At 36.4% G+C, this 19,967-nt stretch overlaps 1 protein-coding gene across 4 annotated transcripts in view; it reads left to right on the top strand.

The window, feature by feature from the left end:
• Positions 1 to 19,967, top strand: part of QSER1 (glutamine and serine rich 1) — a 69,985-nt gene that overhangs the window by 44,119 nt on the left and 5,899 nt on the right. For 3 of the 4 annotated variants that reach the window (XM_036029200.1, XM_036029202.1, XM_036029203.1), the window contains 3 exons: positions 2,057 to 2,194; positions 15,464 to 15,561; positions 19,443 to 19,595. In XM_036029200.1, coding sequence (XP_035885093.1) covers positions 2,057 to 2,194; positions 15,464 to 15,561; positions 19,443 to 19,595 — 389 coding nt within the window. The remainder of the gene's footprint in view (positions 1 to 2,056; positions 2,195 to 15,463; positions 15,562 to 19,442; positions 19,596 to 19,967) is intronic. The other variant, XM_036029201.1, reaches the window with a different exon arrangement.

Raw genomic sequence — 19,967 nt, forward strand, 5'->3', positions numbered from 1 at the left:
CCCTTATTAGATAGTGTGGTACCTCAGTACTCATCGTTAATTCGTTCTGGAACTTGTGACAAGTGCTGAAATCGACAAGTACTGAATGATAAAGCATTTTCTCCTGCAGTGTGGTAACTCATACAAGTTCTAGTAAGTGTAAGGAGTCCCAAGCAAGCGCCAAGTGCTGAAACATTTTCTTCCTGTCAAAATCTGAGGAGTACAGGGTTTGATGAGGTCTGAAGCCGATGAGTACCGAGGTATAACTATATATGATTTTGAAATATTTTGTTCCATTTTGTAGTTTGACATTTCACTTTTTTGATAATGTCCTTTAATGCACACAAAGTTTGAAATTCTAATGAAGCCAAATATATTTTTTCTACTGCTCATGCTTTCTGTGTCATATTTAGAATTCACTGCCAAATCCAAGGTCCTAAAGATTTACTACTACATTTTCTTGTAAGGTTTCATGGTTTTAGCTTACATTTTGGTCATACATGTTTATAGTACCAAAACTAACATTTATTAATACCATCACTGTTCTCACTGATGAAGTCTTTAAGTTTTGGGACATTGTCAAGATCACAGTGGTAGGTATGTTTTTCAGAATTCAAATTTTCACTTCAAATTTCAAATTTTATTATTTGCAACAAATACCATTGTTTTCCTGGAAGTAACAGATTAATTTCATTAATATTTAAGAAAAATGTTTGCTAAGTACCTAATCTGAATAGGCCTGCTGTGTCTGTCAGTCATTCTTTCAGATAAAAATGGTGTCCCATGGGGGGTGGGGAGTGTCTAGTTTATTTTGTGACTCAAACAATTGTATGGATAGTCTTCCTGGACATTACCATTTCATAGCAGAAATGCTTTATATATACCTCTTATTTCATTACACTGCATACTACTATTAACAATATTAAGTTATTACTCAAGAGGAAAGATACAATTAATTTTTACTGCTTTATCATGGACTAGTACATGACACTGGCTTTTTTCCCCCCTTCAAATTCATGGCAGTGAGATGACAGAATCATGGCAAATACATGGCTGCTAGACAGTTATGGTATCACTCCCTTAATTCACGCTAAGTAAGACACCAGCATTTATACCCCACATTTCCAAATGTCAGCAGAGTAAGAAAGATATATAACGTCTTAATATCGTGAAACAGTAACTTGTTAAAATCTGTGATAATGGTTATACATTGGAATGGGAAAAACAAAATTGATACTTATAATCTTGCAGTTCTTGCCATCGAATTTTAGAGAAATTTTCTCTAAGCAATGGCTATGTTTACATTAAAATTTTTTTAATGTCTTGGCCCTAGTCTAGATTTTTTTTTTTAAAAGATTTTATTTACCTGTTTGTAGAGAAAGAGGAAGAGAGGGAGAGAAACATCAATGTGCAGTTGCTTCTTGTTCGCCCCCTACTGGGGACCTGGCCCACAACCTGGGCCTGTGCCCTGATTGGGAATCAAACTGGTGACCCTTTGGTTCATAGGCTGGCATTCAATTCACGGAGCCACACCAGCCAGGGCTCTAGTCCAGAATTTTATAGTGATATAAGTATGGAAGTGAAAAGAAGAGATATCTGTTAATTTGTCCACTGGATGTCTTAGAGTTTCTTTACTACTTAAGTACAGAGAAACCACCATTCTGGAGTAACACAGCCCAGCACCTAATGTCTGCGGTGGGTCCAGGGTGGACAAATAGGGTCCAATGAGGCTTGATGTTTCCACTTCAGAGTCACCTAGGAACCTTCTGTAAAGTATACTTAAGCTTAAGCTTCATTGCAACTACCTCCCCACCAAAAGACTGTTTCAATAAGTCTAACAACCTGGGGGGTGGTTTGTTTTGTTTCGTTTTGTTTTAAAAGCTCTACAAGCGATTGAGATGTGGAAACCATGTCTGAGAGTTTTTCACCTGGGTGATTTTAGGGCAGAGTGGGAGAACCCTAATTTGAGAAATTTTCTTTACAACCTTTAATCTTCTTATATGGTCTTGTTATAGAGAAATATGCTTTAAATTTGTGAGGAAGGAATATTTAATATTTCATCTTTTTTCCCTCCCAGAATTTGATCCTCCAGCTCCTTTTGTCACTCGTTTTTTGAACACAAGAGCAATGAAGGAAACCTTTAAGAGTTACATGGAATTGCTTGTTAGCATTGCCTTGGACCCTGACACAATGCAAGCCTTAGAGAAGAGCAATGGTACAGTCTGCTAAGTAGTACTTTCTTGGGTAGTACTTTCTGGATCTTTTATTTGTCTTTTAGCTATGTGTTTAATATATTTTTTAATATATACCTATACTTTCAGTTAACAAATCCATGATGTGTATATAATTCTATAAAATGGTAATTTCTTTTCATGAATTGTCTGGGTACTTGAACAACTTAATATTGGATGTATTTTTATCGATTTCTACTCATGGGGAATATAAGCAACTACCCAATAGTTTCTTTCAATTCTAGAATCTTTATCATCCTCATAATATTTTACTAAATGTCTGTATTACATGAAAGATCCAGATATCAATATATTTTGTTTTCAAATAACTGGAAAGATGAATCAAATAATAATGGTATAAAAATAAAACTGTATATTTGTGTCCAGTAAAAGATACTTAACAGAGTAATTATTTTCTAATCTATTAATAGTAAAATATATACATTGGGTTTATTCTTTAATATTATTCCTTTACATTTACATTGGTATTTTTTGTAGTAAAATAGAGATGAAATTGTCAACGTAAGAAACATTTAAACCTATAGAGAATTTTTGGTTAGTTTATTTGAGCTAAACTGACAGCAGTTGCTGGGAAGCAAAAGCTCAACAAGTTGAGATAATGCTACAGAGAATGGCAGTTTTGCACCTTAATTTATACATTACAATCAAAAGAGGCTGGTAACTGAGTTACATGAAATCCATTGGCAATAGATTAGGGAGGCAGAAGTAAGCAAAGTGGGGAAACCTGGGATTGGATAAAAAGTAAAATGGTAAACACTCTTACACAAGTGGGTACAAGATAGATAATAGCCAGCAATTAGCATGATAACAGTAACAATGAAGGGATTTTTGGTTTCCCCCTGGTGCCAGCTTGTGCTTTGAGGGGTCTGGAAAAAGGAAATAGGACATTTGGAAAGTATGTTGTCATAGATGCAAAAAGACAATAGAGAGGCTCAGTTAAGGTAGAGACTAACCTTTGTTAGGCAAAAATTCTGGCCCAGGACATGACTACCTGCCATGAACTGCTTTTAGTTGGGTTTAAAACTTTTCTATGTGGTCAGTTTAAGTGTCAGTTTGAAAGGCCACCAAGCAGGCTCCTCTCTGCTTGTCAGGTTTAGCGTATGGCTTTTCCCCCGACATCTCCTTTTCCTCGTAAATCAGTTCAAAGTATGCACTGATGACCAACCTTTTGTTGGATAACAGGGTCCATTTTGCTAGGAAGGGTTACTCCCAGGAAGCTCTAGTGTTGGTGTTTGTCTTGTTGAGTGATTTATCATTGGCAATGGGGCAAGACTGTAACCTTGAATGGGAGTCTTGGCCAAATTTTTTCCAAAGTGAAAGGCAGGTAAATGGGAAGCTGTCAGGTCATATGGGCCTTCATTAAGAAAAACTCTGGATCATTTCTTACCTGAGTTATCACAATTCAGATTTTGTTGACTGTCTCATCTTATTTTTGTTTGTTTTGTTTCTGGCTTTTTTGGGGGGGGGGGTGTATTTTTTTACTTACTATTTTTTGAATTTTATTTCAGTTGTGGTTCAATTCAAGTACAGTTTTCTGTGTTTTACTCCCATCCCAGCCCACCCCCCTCATTTTTTTATATTTTGTATCTAGTATACCATTCACTTACAGTTTAAGGGGACATCATACACCTTTTCAGTTTTCATAATCTGACATGAGATGGGTTTTTATTTATTATAGACCATTTACTTCCCAATGGAAGCACTCCAAGTACAGTTATTAATTTGATTTCCAATAGTTGTGTAATTGGAAGGTGTAACCTTAAGTTAGATCCAAAGCTGTAAGAACACAATGGTTTAAATTATAATTACCATTTAAAAATCTCCGAATCTAAGTTAAGAGGAAGAGTTTTGTAAGTAAATTTTTCTGTGCCTCAGCAGCAGTTATGGATAGCCATGTTTTTATACTCATTTCAGCTTTTTTTCCAGATATTTAAAATTTTTTTACATTTTCATTTCAGCTCTTATTTGAAGCAAGTTAGTAGAATTTGTTGGGTTATGTGGTAGGCATATTTAGGACAAACTAATTTTTTATAACCTTTATAAATATGTACATCAGACTCCCGGTCAAGATGGCGGTATAGGTAAACACAGCTCACCTCTTCACACAACCACATCAAAATTACATTTAAGCTATAGAAAAAACAACCATTCAAACCCTTCATAAACGGAACTAAATGGAAGTCCTACAACTACAAAATTGAAGAAACCACATCAAGACTTGTAGGAGGGTCAGGTCCCATATCCACATATGGCAGATAAAAATCCAGAGGGCTATTTCTGTAGCCAGGGGTCCCAGCCCCACAACAGGCTTCCAAGGCCAAGGTTATAGTGCCAGGAAGATAAGTCCAGTGACTTCTGGCTGTAAAAACCAGTAGGGATTGAGGCTTTGGAAGGCAGAAAATGCTGGAATCCCAGGCAGTTCTTAAAGGGCCTGCACACAGATGTGCTCAGATTTACTCTTGAGCCACAGCACTGGGGCAGCAGCTTGAAAGGCATCAGAGGCATACAGGGAGGAGCTGAATTATCTGGCATCATGGTGAGAGACAGGTAGCTTTCTCCCAAACAGATGTGCTGACAGAGACCATTGTTCTTTTCCTGAGCCCTCCCACCACAGAGCCAGCAACAGGGTACAATATCTGAGACTCCATCAACCTGGGTCACACTGCTTACCCCAACCTGGTGGTTTCCCTGAGGCCCTGACCCACCCAAGTTGTTTTGTGGCTTTTCCATACAGATGGCTTGTCTTGGCTGATGCTTCAGATTTTCCTAAATTATCTCAAACAAGCAGCATTTGGCTTCAGTGAACCCCAGGCCTGGCACTAGAAGCAGATGTCTGTGGTTAACAGCTTGGCCTCTACTGGGAACCTCTAGGCCCAGCACAAGTAGCAGCCATCTGCGGATTGCTTTGTAGCTAATGCTGTGTGACCACAGACAGAACACAGGTGGTCGCTGACCTCGGAGATGCCAACAGCAATCAAGGCCCAACTTCATACAACAGGAGGCTATACACAGCCCACTCAATGAGTACCCAGCTTGGGTACTAGGGGAGGCTGGGTCACTGGACACCTACTGTATCACACCTGGGAAACACAGTAGCTACACTTAATACCTAAAAACAAACACAGGGAGGCTGCCAAAATGAAGAGACAAACATGGCCCAAGTGGAACAGAACAAAACTCCAGAAAAAGAACTAAACAAAATGGAGACAAGCAATCTACTAGATGCAGAGTTGAAAACACATGTTACAAGGACGCTTAAGGAACTTAGTGAGGACCTCAATAGCATAAAAAAGATGCAATCAGAAACAAAGGGTTCACTGATTGAAATAAAGCACAATTACAGGGAATCAGCAGTAGAGTGGGTGAAGCCAAGAATCAAGTCAGCAATTTGGAACATAAGGGGGCAAAAATAACTGATTAGAACAGCAAGGAAAAAAAAAGAATCCACTCCCCCATGAAAAATGAGGATAGTGTAAGGAGCCTCTGGGACAACTTCAAGTTGCATCATAAGGATGCTGCAAAGAGAAGAAAAAGAGCAAGAAATTGGAAACCTATTTGAAAAAAATGAAAGAAAAACTTCCTAGCTTGGTAAAGGAAATAGGCACACAAATCCAGGAAGCACAGGCAGTCCCAAAGAAGATGGACCCGGAGAGGCCACTCCAAGACACATAATTAAAATGCAAAAGCTTAAATACAAAGAGGAGAATCTTAAAAGCAGTTATCTACAAGGGAACCCCCCATAAGACTGTCAGCTGATTTCTCAAAAGAAACCGCAGGCTGGAAGGGACTGGCAAGAATTATTCACAGTCATGAAAAACAGTCCTACAGCCAAGATTGCCCTACCCAGAAAAGCTATCATTTAGAATCAAAGGGCATATAAACAGCTTCACAGATAAGGGAAAGCTAGAGTTCATCATCACCAAACCTGTATTATATAAAATGTTAAAGGGTCCTCTTTAAGAAGAATAAAAACCATGAACAATGAAATGGCAATAAATACATATCTATCAACAACTGACTAAAAAACAAACAAGCAGAACAGAGCCCTGGCTGGTGTGGCTCAGTGGTTGAGTGCCAGCCAACAAACAGGGTCACCAGTTCAATTCCTGGTCAGAGCACCTGCCTGGGTTGTGAGCCAGGTCCTTGGTTGGGGGCATGCGAGAGGCAGCCTTTTAACATGTCTCATATATTGATGTTTCTCTTTCTTCCTCCTATCCCATCTCTCTAAAAATAAATTAAAAAAAAATTTAAAGCTAAACAGAAAGAATCATAGATACAGAGAATGTTATGACGGTTTCCAAATGGGAGTGGGGTTGGGGGCACGGGTGAAAAAGGTGAAGGGATTAAAAAGTACAAACTGGTAGTATAGAATAGTCATGGGAATATAATAAAGTACAGCACAGGGAATAGCGTAGCCAAAGAACATATATGCGAGACTCATGGATGTGGACAACAGTGTGGGAATTGCCTGAGGGAGTGGGGGTGGGGGCTGCGTAGAGGGGTCAAAGGGAAAAAATTTGGGACAACTGTAATATAAACAAAATAATACAATTAAAAATACATCTGTTTTTACAATAGCATTTCTTCTAAATTTTAAAACCTTACAAGAGTAGTACTGACAATACAAAAGTTATTTTATATACCTTTAACAAATAACAGTTGGGCTGTATATATAATACAAGGTTTGATAAAACTCTTAAGGAACAAACAAATACAATTATCAATATTTGAAGACAGTTAAAGACAAAGAAACAGTGTAACATTAATTTGTAGGTACACAGGCCTTGATGTTTTGGGATAGTTGTTTGGGGTCAGTAACTTTTCATTCCTGGGAAGCCTTTGATTTCCATTGTAAGTGGAGAGACAAGTGTCAGAGACAGGCAAATATCCTTTTGCAATTAGGCCCCTTCCAACAATGTTGGATAGTCTTTAATGTTTTTTTTTTTTTCCAACAGACAAAAATCTTTTGGTTGTAAGTTGTGGTTTTTGAAGTCTTCATCTCCCAGGAATATATTGAGGAATGTTATTAATTTATAGTCCTTGTAAGATGGTTAATGAGCCTAATAAATGTAGAGTATCTCCTTTTATTAAAGCTGATTTATATGTCCCTTTATCTAGATTTATAGGGTGGCTACTGACTTTTCATAAGGGGAAAGGTTTATTATAGATTTCAGGTTGAGGAGTACTGTGAGGAGAGCTTCTGACCAAGGGAAATTAGAAGTCTCTGCATATTTATCTAGTTGAGTTTTTATTGTATTACCTGTATATTTTACCAATCCAGATAATTGGGGGTGATACAGTGAATATGCTGTAGAAGAGGCCAAATATGAATGGGTTGTATTGTTAAGGAGTCCCTTAGTCACCAATTTAGAGGGAATTCCCTAATTTGGAATTGATTTTTAAAAAATAATGATAATAATAATTTACCTCCCTTTAAATGTATTGTTCTGTAAGGGAATACCTCAACCCATACAAAATCATAACTAATACTATTTTTTCATTCTTGAGATGGTAGCATTTGGGTTAAATCCGATTACCATATTGAAATGGATCTAAAAGGAAGTGGGAAATGTTCTTGGGACCCATGGAATAATTTTGGGGGCCTATAGACAGGACATTTGTTGTATATTTTGTGAGCTATAGGTTTTCAGTAATATTGTTAACTCTACAAAATCATCCTTTAGGGTGCTAATTTTAGCTGATACATATTAAAAGTATAGTATAGGTAATTAAGCTTCTATAAGTAAGATTCAGTTTTGATTGGGGGTCCAAGCCAGGCCTGTTTGCCTGGAACAAAGGTTTCTTTTGTTGCAATATTCTGCTTTCTTTTGCAGTTATCCATTGAAACTATAAAAGACGTGTTTTCTCATTTTTTTGTTTTAATTAATAAGAAGGAACATTCTCAGGTCTGTATAACTTGGCTGTTCAGTGCTGTCTGTCTAGCAGCATCAGTTAAATTTCCTTTTGCTTTCATGCTGGTAGCTGCAGAAAGCCTTGAAATTTTGATAATTGTCAATTGTGTTAATTTCTGTATAACGTCTAATAATTTTGTAACACTTTCTTTATGGTCTGCCCTGAGAAAATTAAGAAGCCTTGCTGCTTTAACAATATTTTCAAATTGTGAGCTGCATCAAAGGCATAGTAGCTATTGTCAGTGTAAATCCTGACTATTTGATCTTCAGCCAATTGAAAAACTTCATTAGGCTTATTGGGCAGATTTTATTTAGGTAAATAAAGATTGTATTATGCCCATCATGGAACTTCATGCATATACAGCTCAGTAACATTCCTGTTTATTTTTTTCAAAGATGCATCTGTAAACTGAATTAAATCAGCATTATTAAGGAGTTTCCTATAAACCATTCCTAGGAACAAACAGGGGGTCCGATCAGTTTGATTTTAAGAAGACATACAGGGGCTGCGCCATTAATAAAAATTTGGAATCCAACTGTGACAATATCCAGTCAAAACTGAGGAATCCTCTAAGCTGTTTTATTGTTTTTGAAAGAGGAAAAGATACTCCTTTGAGTCTTTCAGGGTTAATAGTCCATCTTTAGGTATTAGATAACCAAAAGTATTTTTGCTTTGGGCAAACAGAATCGCTTATCTTTTTGGGAGTCTAGTGATTTCCTAGACCATAAATTAAATCATTCACATACTGGATTAGAATGGAATTCCTAGGAAATTTAACATTATTTAAATTAGCTTTTAGTATCAAAGACAATAAGTGGGACTAAAGTCCCCTATATTCCTGAAGCAATACTGTTAAGTAAATTTGTAATCTCCCCAGGTGAAAGCAAAAAGGTGTATAATCAGAACATAGTTATTATTATTTTGGCAAAACTTCCCAAGTAACTTCAAGCATCTCAAAAAGTTTTATAAGAAGAGAATAAATTCTTGAGGTATTTTAGGACCCACGGGAATGATGCAAAGTTATTTCTTGATTAAAAAGTTCTTTTAAAATTTAAACTTTGGGAAGGTTTTTCAAATATACTTAACCAAAAGATCATAACATAAACCTTTTTGTAACTCCAGGTAAAACAAACACATGTTATGGTAATAACTCTAAAACACATTAATCAAACTTACACTGGTTTTAATATTAAATACTTTGTCCAGACCATAGGATCCTGCTTTGTTTACATAAGTATTTACCATAATTTCTTTAGGCCAATAAAATATACCCTAGTGATGCCATCCAGAGGCAGGGGTGGGGGGAAAAGCGCTACAAATGATACACAGATGAACATATATTACATCAAAACCATACATATAAATTGCATTACTCATTTTTGTAGAGAAGGCAAAAGCAACTTTAGCTGCTTAAGGTTTTAGCTTAATGTTACAAACTTAAAATTTTCACGAACTTCTAAAACCTTCACAACCTTCTATAATACTTGTACAGCTTTCACATTTTTACAAACCTTACCCATTCAGAAATAAATATCTTTAGAACTCACTTTCCTCCTTTTCCCTGAAGAATGTTTCCATTTTATGCCTTCGATTATCAAAACCACTCAATGTCTTTCCCACGTAATTTTAATTCTTAACTTTTAGAAACCCTGTTTCCAATTATAACAAAAAATAAACAGTATTCCCTAGGTTGACTTTTATGAACACAAAACCTATAGAAACATAGGTTCTTCTATTGGTGAATAAGCTTACTTTCAAAAAACACACTGCTAACAAAGACATTAACAAGACTCATTAACAGCTTCAAATGCACTCCAAAGCCTCTTTGCAACAAAAGCCAAAAGCAGGGAGACCCGAGACTTGTCTAGCAATCAGTGTCTTAGCATTTCAAAAATATCTATATACCCAATAACTAATCAAAATTCACTAATTTAGCCCTAGCAAGAGTGAGTGGCTCAGTGGATTAAGCTCCAGCCTTCAAACCAAAGGGTCACCGTTTCAATTCCCAGTCAGGGCACGTGTCTGAGTTGTGGGCCAGATCCACAGTTGGGGGCATTGAAGAGGCAACCACACATTGATGTTTTCCTCTCCCTCCAAAAAAAAATCTTTTTTTAAAAAAAGAGGTTCCATTTTTTAAAATGACTAATTTAGAAAGGAATAGTTGAAATAAATTGATTTGATCAGATATGGCTAAGGTATTTTTTCCAACCCTTTTGATAAGATTTACCATCCAAAAATTTTGCATTTTAAGAAATGGTCCAGATAAGAGTTCCTGGAGACCAAATATTTGCATTTCAAAAACAGACTTTGGTACCAGAGTCTTGGAGGGGAGGAAAAAAGGGGTGGCATTTATTAGCTTCAGAAGCTGCTTTTAGCTCTGAGACAGTCTCTAAAATTTCTTACTAACTTTTTAAAAGAATTTAACTGCTTCTTTGAGAAGATTCCAATTTCTAAATCAAGATATGCTTCTCATACACTCAGTTTAATTTTAGAGCCAGCATTTTTCTAATTTTGCGTGCAAAAAAAATTAGGCATCAAAAGAAAACTGCTTACTGGCCATTTTAAGTTTATATCATTTCTAATAGTTAAATCTTCCGATTTCTGTAATGCACATCAAGGCATCCTACGAGGAATATTAATGAGGGCTAGCGTCTGGGATTTTCTGGCCTTGGAAGCACAATTCCCCATCTTAATTTTAGTTTTATTTTGGGATCTGTTGAGTCTGCATGTCAGACTGTCAAAAAGCAATTCCAGTTGAAAAGCCAAAGTTAAAACCAGCCACCCATTTTTCCCTCCAGTCCCACCTTAAATTGGGTTCTGCCAACCCTTACTCTTAGTTCTGTTGCGTGAATTTAAAAAGTCAGGCCCTCACACCTTAAAACAGGGAAGTACAGAATTCCAATTGAAACTCATCCAGGTTCACCCTTTGCAAAACAAGGAATTGGTGAGGCATAATAAGCCTCTGCGAGTATCCAGAGAGTGTGGGTCTGCAAGGTGATCCTGGTTGGGCTTCTGTGGAATCCTGCCAACTACGCCAAGTAAACAATCTAAGAAACATTCAAACGTGGAGAATTTTTGGTTAGTTTATTTGAGCCAAACTCACAATTGCTGGAAAGCAAAATCTCAACAAGTTTAGGTAATGATACAGAGAATGGCAGTTTTGCATCTCAGTTTATACATTACAATCAAAAGAGGCAGGGTAAGTGGGTTACATGAAATCCTTTGGCAATAGATTAGGGAGGCAGGACCTCTGGGATCAGATAAAAAGTAAAATGAGACACTTTTACACAGGTGGGTACAGGACAGATACTAGTCAATAATTAACATGATAACAATAACAATGAGGGGATTTGTGGTCTCCCCTGTGGTTGAGGGGTCCAGAAAAGAAATTTGACATCCCGAAGGTATGTGGTCACAGGTGCAAAAAGACAGCAGACAGGCTCAATTAAGGTAAAGACTGACCTTTGTTAGGGGAAAATGGCTCAGGTTTTTTTTCCCCTAACAAAAGATGGATACCAGCCATGAACTCCTTTTTGTTAGAAAGTTTTAATTTCAAATAAAAAACTACTGGATATGGACTTCCAGCCAAGATGGAGGAGTAGGTAGATACACTGTGCCTCCTTGAACAACCACAAGAAGGAAAACAACACATTTAAAAACAAAAAACAACCAGAACTGCCAGAAAATCGAACTGTATGGAAGTCCAACAACCAAGGAGTAAAAGAAACATTCATCTAGCCTGGTAGGAGGGGCAGAGACAGGCAGCGGGGCAGAGAGGACTCACAGCAGGGTGGCAGCTGGAAGACCCAGCAAAGCAGATTTTGGACTGCGTGGTCCCACATTTGAGTGCAGATAAACTGGGAAGAAGAACTAGGGAGTGAGACAGACCTCACAACCCAGGGTTCCAGCATGGGGAAATAAAGCCTCAAAGCCTCTGATTGAAAACACTTGTGGGGGTTGAGGCACCAGGAGAAACTCCCAGCCTCACAGGAGAGTTCGCTGGAGAGACCTACAGGGTCCTACAATGTACACAAGCCCACCCACCCAGGAATCAGCACCAGAAGGGCCCAATTTGATTGTGGGTAGCGGGGGAAGCGACTGAACACTTGCAGAGAGCATAGCAAGCACCATTGTTCCCTCTCAGACCCCTCCCCTACATACAGTGTCAAAATGCAGTGACATGGTTGTCTCGCTCTGGTGAATGCCTAAGGCTCTGCCCCTTACAACGGAAACGAGGTCACACACACAAAAAATGGCCCAAATGAAAGAACAGATAAAAGCAAAGCTCCAGAAAAAATACAACTAAGCAATGAAGAGCTAACCAATCTATTAGATGCGTAGTTCAAAACACTGGTAATCAGGATGCTCACAGAATTGGTGGAATATGGTCGCAAAATAGAGGAAAAAGTGAAGGCTATGCTAAATGGAATAAAGGAAAATGTACAGGGAGCCAACAGTGACAGGAAGGAAACTGGGACTCAAATCGACTGTGTGGACCAGAAGGAAGAAAGAAACATTTAACCAGAACAGAATGAAGAAACAAGAATTCAAAAAAATAAGGAGAGTATTAGGAACCTCCAGGACATCTTTAAATGTTCCAACATCCAAATCATAGGGGTACCAGAAGGAGAAGAGGAAGAACAAGACATTGAAAACTTATTTGAAAAAATAATGAAGGAGGACTTCCCCGAGCTGACAAAGGAAATAGACTTCCAGGAACCTCAGAGAGAGAGAGTCCCAAAGATGTTGGACCCAAGGAAGCACACACCAAGGCGCATAACAATGATATTACCTGAGATGAAAGATAAGGAGAGAATCTTAAAAGCAGCAAAAGAAAAGGAGACAGTTACCTACAAAGGAGTCCCCATAAGACTGTCAGCTGATTTCTCAAAAGAAACCTTGCAGGCAAGAAGGGGCTGGAAAGAAGTATTCCAAGTCATGAAAGGCAAGGACCTACATCCAAGATTGCTCTATCCAGCAAAGCTATCATTTAGAATGGAAAGGTAGATCAAGTGCTCCCTAGATAAGGTCAAGTAAAAGGAGTTCATCATCACCAAGCCCTTATTATATGACATGTTAAGGGGACTTACCTAAGAAAAGATAAAAAATATGACCGGTAAAATGACAACCAACTCAAAAGTTATTAACAACCACACCTAAAACAAAAACAAACTAATCAATCAACTAGAACAGGAACAGAATCACAGAAATGGAGAACCCGTGGAGGGTTAGCAGGGGAATGGAAGGGGGAGAGAGGGGGAAAAGGTACAGAGTATAAGTGGCATAAATGGTAGGTAGAACATAGACAGGGGGAGGTTCAGAATAGTGTGGAAATGTAGAAGCCGAAGAACTTATATGTATGACCCATGGACATGAACTAAAGGGGGGAATGTAGGTGGGATGGGGTGTGCAGGGCAGAGGGGAATAAAGGGGGGAAGGGACAACTGTAATAGCATAATCAATAAAATATACTTTAAAAAAGTTTTAATTTCAGACCTGTGTGGTTACTTTAGGTCTCTGAGTTTGAAAGGCTGCCATGCAGGGTTCCCCTGAGCTTGTCAGATTTAGAATGTGGCCCCTTCCACAAATTGATAAATGAGATAAACTAGTAATTCACATAGCTAATATTGCTTACTAATATTTAGCCTTCAGCTACTTTAGCGTTCACCAAGGACAACTGAAAGAAGGAATGAAAGGGTCAAGGAACCAGTTTTCATTACATCAAAATGAATTGAACCAGTGTAAGATCAAAAGACAGTAAGAATATATTTCAACAGCAATGCCTAATAATATATGTTGTTTTATTATTTCCATATACTTTGACATATAAGACATAAGATATTCCATTTCAATCTCAGAACAACTTGGACATCCTTTTTGGTGGATGTAGGCAGTGAGGCTGTGAATCTTGGAGGTTAAGTGAATTGCCTAAGGGCCCACAACTTGCAAGTAGCAGAGAAAGGATTAAAATCCAAGGTCTTACAATTTCTGGTCCATTCCTTTTTTGACCATATAGTCAGAGGCAGTAATCCATACCTCGGTCATTTTAGAATCAGGTAGAGCTGGAAGAGATTTAGAGATTATCTAGTCTAAAATATTTGTTTTGTAGACTAAGGTTCAAAGAGATTAAGTGTATTTTCTAAAGTTATAGAACAAGTTAGTGGTAGATGAGCCATGATTAAAACCCAATAGTTAATTCCCCAGGTTATTTTTTCCATTGGTTGTTTTCTCTCTCAATCAAAACTCCTTGCATCATAAAATTCATCTCTTAGCAGTGGTCATTTCTGGACAGTTGTGTTTTAAATGATTTTTTTTCATTGTTTTTCTGATTTTTCTCCATTTCATGTAAAGGGGAAAGATTTTAATGGTTATATTTTAAAATAATCCACAAATGTTTGAAACTTGTTTTTGTGAAATATAACTCTTACAGTGTTTGAATAGAATTAATCACTACTAGAAAGTTAAAAGACAACTATCAGGTGTTGCCATAGAAAGTGTTCCTCACTGAAGACTTTGTCTTCAATTCTAGGAAGTGTTCTTTCACTGGTTACTTTGCTTGTGTTTGTATCCCAGATACATAAGGAGTGGCTTTATTCAGCTCTGAAATTTGTAACTAGATCCTGAGGCTTATACATTTTCAGAAAGGTCATTATAGCTGATTAGTGTTATAAAAGATGTCACCTAGAAATTATCTAGTAACCTAAAATATTTAATATAGCACCAAAAGTAATTAACTTACACTACAAGGTGCTTTCCTTAAAAGACCTTATAAAGTTTCAAAGGGGTGAAAAAGAAAGCAACAAGTTTTGGGTTGGAATCTTTGTTTTACTTTTACTCTGTCCTTTTCTAAAATAGTATGTTGACTCTTGTGTTCTTGAAACTGGATTTTGATCGTTTTTCTTCCCCTACTTTTTCTTTCCCACAAACTAGTGATTTAAGAATATCATTTGTAGTATTTTATAAAACTTTATAATGTTAGATAAATATATAATGGTTGTAATACTGTTGTTGTACAGATGGTAAATGAGGTCTGGAGGAATTAGCTTGCCATCAGTCATTTTTGGTGGCAGAGACAGGGCAAAACCTAGCACTTTGGATTCTGTCATGTTATTTATTTCTCACCTGGCTATTGTAAATCTATTTCAAGTTCGCTTTTATTCTAAAAACTTCGTGTCATATTTTTTTAAAGCAGTACTTTATATAACCCAGTGAATTTAATGTCTGAACTTAATATATTAATGTTTTGAGAAAAGTTGGGTTTTAACAAGTTTTTGTGTTGATAGTTTATCCTGCTACAATAAATTTTTATCTTGTTTTAGATGAGCTACTTTTGCCTCATATGAAAAAAATAGATAGCATGCTGAATGATAACCGAAAGAGACTTCTTTTGAATCTTCATTTGGATCAGCCATTCAAGGTATTTTGTTCAGATGATTTATTAGCAAACTCAGTGGCAATCACAGTCTTAAATAGGAAGGAAGGTTTATGAAAGTTCTTTTCCATTTAATAAAATTTCTTAACCAATAAAAATTTGACTTTTATTCATTGAGTCTTTTTAGCTTGTCTTTTTTATTAAACACATTCTTAATCTTTGCTTTTCTCTGCTTAAATTCATTTTTCAGACTTAAATTCATGTAGTATTCCTTCTATAGAATAGTTCTTGAGTATTTTAAAGAACCCTTTAAACTACTACTGTATTTCAGTCTTTTTACTTTTGAACCTTTTCAAGTTTTTCACACTTCATCTATAATTAGAATTGGCCACTTATCACAATTATCAAAATTCCCTTTACTTGGGGGGTGGGCTGGGATGGGAGTAAAAAACAGAAAACTGTACTTGAACAACAATTAAAATTTTTAAAAAGTTATAAAAAAAATTAATAAATAAATTCCCTTACTTGCTTGATTTACCCAATCAATATCTGAGGGAAAATTAATCCTCACGTAATGATAGGAAATATATGTAATCGTATCTGTTAGTATATCTTGCCACTACAAATCATTTTTGGTATTATCAGAAATATAAAAGGACAGTAAGCTAAATCTAAACTCAGAAAACTTATCACATAAACCACTTAGCTGTATAAAAATGTAGCTTTTCTTATTCCAAGTATAATAACATTTAGGAGCATTTGAGTCTATTTAGGGAAGGGGACATTTTTTTTACACATTTGTATAGCTTTTCTTTTTATTAATAGAGTTTATTTTTTAGAGAAGTTTTAGATTCACAGCAAAATTAATTCCTGTCCCCACACACGAACAACTTCCCCCGTTACCATCTCCCACCAGAATGGTGCGTTTCCCAGTCCAGTGAACCTGCACTGACACTCATTATAACCCGGGGGCCACAGTTTACTGGACAGTGTTGTACGTTTCATGGGCTGGACAAATGTGTAAGACATGTGTCCACTGTCACAGTATTTTATTAGAGTAGTTTCACTCCCCTAAAAGTCCTCTGTGCTCTATTTATCTCTTCCCCCCATTGTCTGGCAACTAGTGATCTTTTTACTGTCTCCATTGTTTTACCTTTTCCAGAATGTCATATAGTTGAAACCATACAGTATGTAGCCTTTTTAAATTGGCTTCTTTCACTTATGCATATAAGTAATAATGCATATAAGTTACTGCTGGGGCTTTCAGTAGCTTGATGGTCCATTTCTTTTTAGCGCTGAATAATAATCCATTCTCCGAATGTACCAGTTTATTCACCTACTGAAGGATATCTTGGTTGCTTCCTAATCCTGGCAATTATCAATAAAGCTGCTGTATACACCCATGTACAGGATTTTGTGTGGACTTAAGTTTCAACTCCTTTGGGTAATATGCATAGCTTTTAACACCCCAGTTTTATCTGAACCTCACATAAAAGTGAAAATTAACTTCATTTTAGCTAGATAAAAATTAAGGCTCTGACTGAGTTCAAAGTGAATCGACACCAACCTCTCCTAGTAGTCCTGTATTTTTCCCTGACATGCACTTGCAGAGAAAACAATGTCAGAAGCTGGTAAGAAAGCCATTACTAAGAACTGGTCTGCTGACTCCTAGTCAAATATTTTCCACTTAAATGCTGTCTTCAAATACCATGTTTTCTAGAGACAAGAGAATGTTATTAGATGTGTGTTTTCTAAAGATTTATTAAATCTTCATAATGACCAGTTTGGGCTACTTTTAAAATAGTCAAACCAGTTCTCCAATAACTTGTATTAAAATAAAGCCAGCACTTGGAATTTAATAGATTCAGTAGATATTTAAAGCTTATGCAATAGTTTATGATAAACAAGTGAAAAATTAGTTTTCATACTGTTATTTTCACAGAAAAACAAAATTTATATTTTTAAAATTAATTTTGATAATTTTCATTATTAGCAATTTGCATTTTAGAGCTACAATACACACATAGTACTGAGTTAGAATGATTTGATGTAAAATATTACAAACAGTGGATTGTTTTAAGTACGACTCCCTGTGATGATACTGTTAATTTTAGGAATCCTAAAAGCCATTTGAAGTTAATGATCCATCTGTTTTCCTTTGAAACCTATGTACTTCCAATCATCTTTAGCATCTTACACTTTTTAGAAAGATCATTTGAATTTTCTTCTTTCATCTCCACTAACCTAGTGTAGAAACCTTTTTTTTTTCTGTCTTTAAATTCCATTTGTTGTAAAAAGTAGGTCAAGCCTGGGCATGTTTTACATGGAAAGCACCAGAATATATAATAAAAGAACAAATAATCTAAGAGAATGAAGCTGGAAATTAATGATAACTCACTCTGGTAGGAAATGCCAAAAATTTTATTGTGTCTATTAAATAAAACTTAGTTCCCTCCTACACTTGTATCTAAAAACATTAGGTTATCTGTTTAAAAATGCACTGTTGTTGGGGTCACAATACCAGGTGCTTGGGACCTCATGCGGGGTTTGAAAAAGAGCTTATCAAATGAAAACTGCATTCTGTATAATAAACATAATGCAGGAAAATAAATATCATGGGAGCCCTTCTAGTATCAAATATTCAGTAAATGATACTAGTAGCTCAATTTGTAATACTATTCAAACTAGTTAAGTTTAGCTACACATATCCTTCAGTTATAGTTTGTAGCTTTTTGTGCCAGTATGGTTTCCCTAGTAGGTAAGGGCATAAATATGCCAGTGGCTTTTGGAAGAATGGACTGGAACTGATTCTGTCATTTGGCTACTAAACTGTCAGTGGTAATTATTATATCACTGTGGTCAGAGAACTCATCCAACTCTGTTTTACACTCTCATTTCACAACTGCTTTTCCTATAGTCAAAAGGAGCAAGAGACATGGTGAACCCAGAGGAACATTACAATGCTGCTGTTTCCCTCTGTTCTCACCCTGACCCATGGCTTGGCTGAGTTTCAGAGAGTTAATAGTGGTTCCACTAATAGGGTTTTGAAGAAACTTAAGTAGATTTACAATGGCTCAGCTTAATTCCTTGACTTAAAGATGGTGTAAAAGCTATGCATTTAGTAGAAGCTGTCCTTCAAGTTTTAAATTTGGATCTTGGGCTAAAATATACAGGGAGCCACCAGCTTCTCATCAAACATATGATCATGAGGGTAAACAACAGTGCTCTGTACTGTAGTAGTAAACACATTTTTGACTTAACAGTATTTTCAGCTTAGGGTTTGTCAGAACATAACCCCATCAGAAGTGAAAAGCATCTGTATGTCCCTCTTTCCCCTACCTTGAAGCCAGAAAGGCTTTATGACAAAAAACTTCTGCCTCATTCAGGAGTTCCCTGTGTCATGTGCTATTGCTTAAAGCGTGTTATAAGGTCGACCCAGATTCAAGGGATGAAGAAATAGATTCCGCATTTTTTCATTGAGATATAATTGCATACAATATTATATTAGCTTCAGGAACATAACAGAGATTCAATATTTGTGTATATTACAAAATGACCACAGTAAGTCTAGTTACATTCCCATCTTGACGGGAGGAGCTACAAAGAATCTGGCGATGTTTAATATCCCACTTGTGTGTATTTGTATATTGTATAGATTCACCACACCCTATTAGCGCCCCCCCCCACGTATATTTGTGTGTATATGTACACGTATGTACACATTTCTATGCTTTTGGTTTTTGTTTCCTTTATTTTTTGTTTACACTATTAGTGTTGTCCTTGCTTTTTTTCCCCCTTTTCCACCTATACCCAGTCCCCTGCCCCCCTCCCTCAATTTCTATGTTTTTCTAAATAAAATTTGAATAGCTGGAAGTAGTATAGATTAGTTTTCTTCTGCTATCAATTGTTTTTGCTTTATTTTAAAGAATGCTTTGGAAAGTTTTCCTGAACTAACAATAATTAATCGAGACTCTAAAGCGAAAAGTGGGGGATCTGCTATTTCTAAAATCAAAATGAATGGCAAAGCTTATAATAAGAAAACTCTAAGGACTTCTAAAACAACCACTAAATCTGCACAAGTAAGTATATATTCATTGATGTAATTATACTTCTGGTTGTTAATATAATTCCTACTTAAAATATTGTAAAAAAACATTTTACTATATTGGTGTTGTTAAGTGTGAATTTTTCTCAGGTAGGAATGAGCAGCTCTGGCCCAAAGAGCAGATACTCAGTAAGTGCTCATCAGTTTTTCACATAGGTGAAGCAAGGGATTATCCCATGCTTGCATTTATATTTTTATATCATTTTTGTCATTGGGTACAAATGCATACATATCAATGAGCATGCATACATTCCATAAGATTCAATGTTAATTATATATCTATAAAATTATTAAAATAGGAATTCATTCATTTTTGAGCATGGTCTAAATTAATACCTTTTCAGAA

Source organism: Phyllostomus discolor, chromosome 6 (assembly GCF_004126475.2).
Source record: "Phyllostomus discolor isolate MPI-MPIP mPhyDis1 chromosome 6, mPhyDis1.pri.v3, whole genome shotgun sequence".
Taxonomy (NCBI): Eukaryota; Metazoa; Chordata; class Mammalia; order Chiroptera; family Phyllostomidae; genus Phyllostomus; species Phyllostomus discolor.